Source organism: Gavialis gangeticus, unplaced genomic scaffold, assembly GCF_001723915.1.
Source record: "Gavialis gangeticus isolate Ggan-Ray unplaced genomic scaffold, GavGan_comp1, whole genome shotgun sequence".
In the NCBI taxonomy this organism is placed as follows: Eukaryota; Metazoa; Chordata; order Crocodylia; family Gavialidae; genus Gavialis; species Gavialis gangeticus.
Genome location: NW_017729006.1, coordinates 41,822,967 through 41,827,740, shown reverse-complemented (window position 1 = coordinate 41,827,740; position 4,774 = coordinate 41,822,967). Strand labels below are relative to the sequence as shown.

The 4,774-nt window shown below is 41.3% G+C and overlaps 1 protein-coding gene across 1 annotated transcript in view; it reads right to left on the bottom strand.

Annotated features, from left to right (window-relative positions):
* Window positions 1-4,774, bottom strand: part of ADCY1 (adenylate cyclase 1) — a 255,139-nt gene that overhangs the window by 6,425 nt on the left and 243,940 nt on the right. The window contains exons 18-19 of the mRNA XM_019508725.1: window positions 3,109-3,223; window positions 620-744 (exon numbers count right to left, since the gene is read on the bottom strand). Of these exons, the coding sequence (XP_019364270.1) occupies window positions 620-744; window positions 3,109-3,223 (240 nt within the window). The remainder of the gene's footprint in view (window positions 1-619; window positions 745-3,108; window positions 3,224-4,774) is intronic.

Here is a 4,774-nt window from a genome sequence, read left to right as displayed (position 1 = left end):
TAACTCCAATAGTTCCTGGGTGGTAATATTTGGAATAGAAATTTTTGTCTGTGGACACCAAATACAAAGCGTGGATAAAAGCTTCCAAAACTTCACTTGAGTCGTAAGAGCATTTTTGGAACAACATTTTTCCAGACCAATCTCTTGCAGAATAATAACAACATATTTATAGTTTCCTTAGTCCAGAAAGATTGTAGACAGCTATACAAGCAAAAGAAGATGTGACAGGATGCCAACTGTTGCAAATTCATACCCTGTACTTTCCTACTTAAGCAAAACTGTAATGAAGCCCAAAATAAAGAACTGTTTTTGGCAGCAGACTTGGACCCAAATCCATCCAACTGAATACACTACAGTAAGAATGTGAATGTGAAATCTGTCATCGTACTTGGACAAATGATCATTTGAGGATTTTGTCTCTTCACAGTAGTGCACCAGATAAAAGAAGAATCAGTACAAATCAGGCATCTGAATCATCTTGAGAGCAGTATTATCTTCATGAAAGCCTTAGAAGTAGCCTTAGAAGTAGCTTCTAAGCAGCCTTAGAAGTGCAACCATAGAACTGTTAACAATTAGGAGAAATTTCAAGCTTAAACAAGTGTTATTGGTATGTACTCACCTGAATTTTACCTTGTACTCCAGTACTATCCATTCTACTGGCAACATTTACAGTATTCCCCCAAATATCATACTGTGGTCTCCTGGCCCCAATGACTCCTGCCACTACAGGACCAACATTTATACCTAAAAAATACAGGAATAATTTTTTATTTTTCTGTTATTGCTTCAAAGGCTACACCTCATATGTATGATAAACAGTAACCCACTGTTTGCTATAACTACCAAAACATTTTCCCCCTGGACATAACACATATCATTATCATCATCATCTTGCATTTGAACCCAAGACAAGATTTCTTAAAAGCTTTAGAAACGAAACCACATCTGTCCTGCCACACCTGAAATTCAGCATCAGTTTATAAAAAAAGAGAAAAAAAAAATCAGTTGAACCTATGGATTTCAATATTTTTGGTGAAATAAACCACCTCTGAGGTGAACTTAGTACAAGAGAGCAAAGTAACACTACTACAGTTCAGAGCAAGAGGTTAATGTTCCTGATTGCTTCTTATGGACTCTTATTATTCTTGTTAAGCTGTAGCCCTCCTCAGTACGTGTTCATAAGACAGACACAGTCCCTGGGCTAGGAAACATCAGGAGCCCCTGGGATAACAGGCAACAGGTCAAATTAAAAATCTGGATACCAGCTTATGTAAATATTCTACAAGCAGAACACAAGCTCCATTAGAAGTGCTGGGGGTAGAGGACAGCATGCACAACTGGCACCTACATTTCCCCTTTGGAAGAACAGTGACAGCTCCTACAGCTTTGGCTGGTTTTGTTAGGCTGGTGTGGAAGGAAGGAGAAGCCTTGCCTTCCTAAGGGTGTTCTACATAGCAGCTGGTGCTGACTCTCTCAGGCACTGTGCAAAGACCAGGGCTGTGGCTTCCCACAGTGAAGTTGGACAGATTAGGCAAGATAATTCTTGTGCATGTCTAGCTTCAATGCGGTTCCAAGGACATTTTGCAGAAAAGCACTACACCAGGAAAGAAGGGGAAAAAAATCCAGCTGATAAGAAGGGGGTGGGGGTAGGGGTGGCCATCTCCTTCTATCACAATTGATGACTCTCCTCTCCATTGCTAGAATCCTTTCATATGCTCCCACCCAGATTAAAAACTCAAAACCATTGGGTTAGGACACAAAAGGAGTGAGGATGGGGGAAGCTAGTCATGTTAGAAGATTTTACGGAGATGAGAACAACAAGGGAGGTACCAGTGGGAAAGATCTGGAAGATGGTACCTGTAGCAAGAAGGGAAATGGCTCTTGGGGGGTGAGGATCACATCGCTATTCTTCACATGGAGAACTGCATGCAAGTGTGTTTGTGTGGTGTAAGAAAGGACTGAAGGAGGGGTAGGGGACTTGATTTGTTGGAAGAAGCAGCAGCTGCACAAACCAGGTGGAATGATTAGCTAAAAGCAAGAATACATATCATAACAACATAATAAATATTTTTAGAAGTCTTTACAAACTATCGCTACACTAGAGCTACATGGAAAGCTGTTATCCTGTCCTAGGAATGCTTTTGAGATTTCACGTTTTTTTCCTCATCTAAAATGGGATGAAATTAATTTAAATATTCATTGAGTAGGATTCTGAACCCAGTGCTCTCAGAGTCTTAGGTGAATGCCCCAAGCACCAAGCCAGAGTCAGTCCTTCTATTAATGTCACACAACTGAACAGCTCTAAGAGGAGAGATCCCCACCTCAGTATAGTCAGTAGACTGCTTAGCAGAGTACTCACCTGAGATGGGGAAGTAGTGGTTTCAATTACTGGTTGATCTCCAGAAACCGACTTTTGGTCTTCCCCACCCCAATTTACTGTTTTAATCACTGAATTCTGTACTAACTGGATCATGCATTGTGTACATGTGTATGCTCACTCATGCTCTCTCTCTTCACCAGAAATTTCACTCTGAGCCAGAGAAATGTTTTACAATGAATACTTTGTTGAAACCGATAGGTCCCCACAAAACAGTTTTGGATCTGGATAAATCAGGAGTTTCTCCTGAAATACGATTCTCATGGAAGATCCCTACCCAGCTTTAATAATGCACCTACAATTATGTTCACAAATGCAAGAATGCACACAAGTGAAGAACAGCCAGCTCTGGTATAAAATGCACAGCAAGGTGAGCAGACACAGCTTGGCAGGAAATAAAGACTAACAGCATAAGCAGTAGAACCTGCAGGATTTTAGGTAAACATTGTGTAAGAAACCAAATGGAACTGGACACCAGGACAGATGCCCTTAGTGATTAATACCTTCATTTTATTTTCTCCCACATATATGTGAAACAGCTACTAAAATTAATTGCAGTAGTTCCAATGTGTCAATGGTAAAAAGGCTCTTCACTGAGACCCTTCATGCTCCCAGTTTTACTGAAGAGCAGAGAACAGGCAATTCTTTACTCTTAAGCCTATGCACTATCATGGAGAAAGTCAGCAAACAGCAGTGCTTTGCTTGTAAGCTAACTGTAGAAACAGACTTACCAACTCGTAGGACAAACTCGTTGTAAGACTGATAGTTGATTTCATCAAGAACATCAAACATCTCTATTGCAAAATCTGCCAGTGTACTCAGGTGGGAATAAATTGATTTTTTAGCCTAGATGCAAAAATAATGTTTTATATTAGATTTACATAGTACTCAGAAGCTGATGAAACACTGCCATGAAAAACAAACAAAAAACCCAGAAGACTTTGAACAGAATATAAATGCTTTTGCTAAATATGAAATGGAACTTTTAGCTGTGTTTCGAAGACAGGCACTGTCTTCTCAAGATCTGAACTCATGTCTTTTTTGAAACCAAAAACCTTGTGGAAAAGTGTTTTGCTGGCTAAAGGACTATAGCTGTGTGGAAAGGATTATGATCCATCCCACTGCAAAACTGGATCTTCACATGAAAGATATTTGCAGTTACTGCACTTCTCTCCTCCTCTGGTTTTTGGGTCTTTTCTAGCTTTATGGTTCTGAAGTCTGCTTATGTTCCCTCTAACAAAATTTCTGTTGAGTTTACTGGAGCTAGCTTGGCTCTATCCATTGCACAAAGGAGCTTCAACAGCTGGCAGGGAAGACGTGTGCTAGGTGAGCAGGGAGTTCACTCACTGACCTCATGAGACATGACAGCACATGAGAAACATATTTTGGGGGCTGTCCAGAGAGTCCCATGAAGAATCTCTGTCAGACTGCCAGCCCTTTAACTGACTTTACTGGTGACCAAAGAATTTTGCACAAACCAAGAAAAACTAAGGTTTTTTTTTTTTTCTTTAAATAAAGTTGACAAGGAACATGAGGGTTAGCCCTGGGCCATTTCCCATTTTAAGGAAGAGCTGCAGGCAAAGACTAAGCACCTGTCAGACTGTTCCACAGCTGCATCCCTCTTGCTCTCATCCCTCTCCCTGTTCTCCTCCTCAGTGTTAGGTTGGTCCTTTTTCCTAACCCCCAACAAAAAAAGAATGAGCTAGAAATACAGAAATAAGGAAACTGGCTGTCTACCAAGCTTCCAAGACCAGAGAAAGAGCAATAAAGGTCCCCTTGTTGGAGTCTTCTCTTCTATTAAGTCGTTTGCCTTTCACCTGTTTTTTCTCAGTTTCTGATATATGGTGCCATCATGTCAATTCTCTAGAACCATTTTCAGGATAAATGGCAACTACAAAATTTGTGTAGATTAGTGAGTACCTATTGTTTGTTTTCCAAATTCTCTTTGCACTGTATTAGCAGTCTTCTAGCTTGCAAGAATAGATCCTAGCCCAGATGAATGAAAATCTGAGGAGTCACTCAATCCAGACTCCCAATTATGACACCAGGAATCTTTAACAAGTCTTTAATACACACACACACACACAGCTGTGTTATCTGGCATCCAGGGGGGATGTGGAGTGCCTGTTAATCAAAACTGCTGGTTATCTGAGAGGCATCTGTTCAGGTTGCTGCCCCTCCTGCTGTGTCCGGTACATCAGTGTGCTGGGTCACGGGGAGGGGGCCCCGCGCAGGCTGCTTTGCCTCGGGCCGTGGGACACAGAGAAACCAAAAGTGCCAACATGGGACTTCCAGTTTCACTTTTGCCGTGTCAGTGAGCATGCCGGTTAATAGCGCATTCCAGTTAGGAAAGTGCTGGATAGCACAGCTTTTACTGTACACACACACACACACACA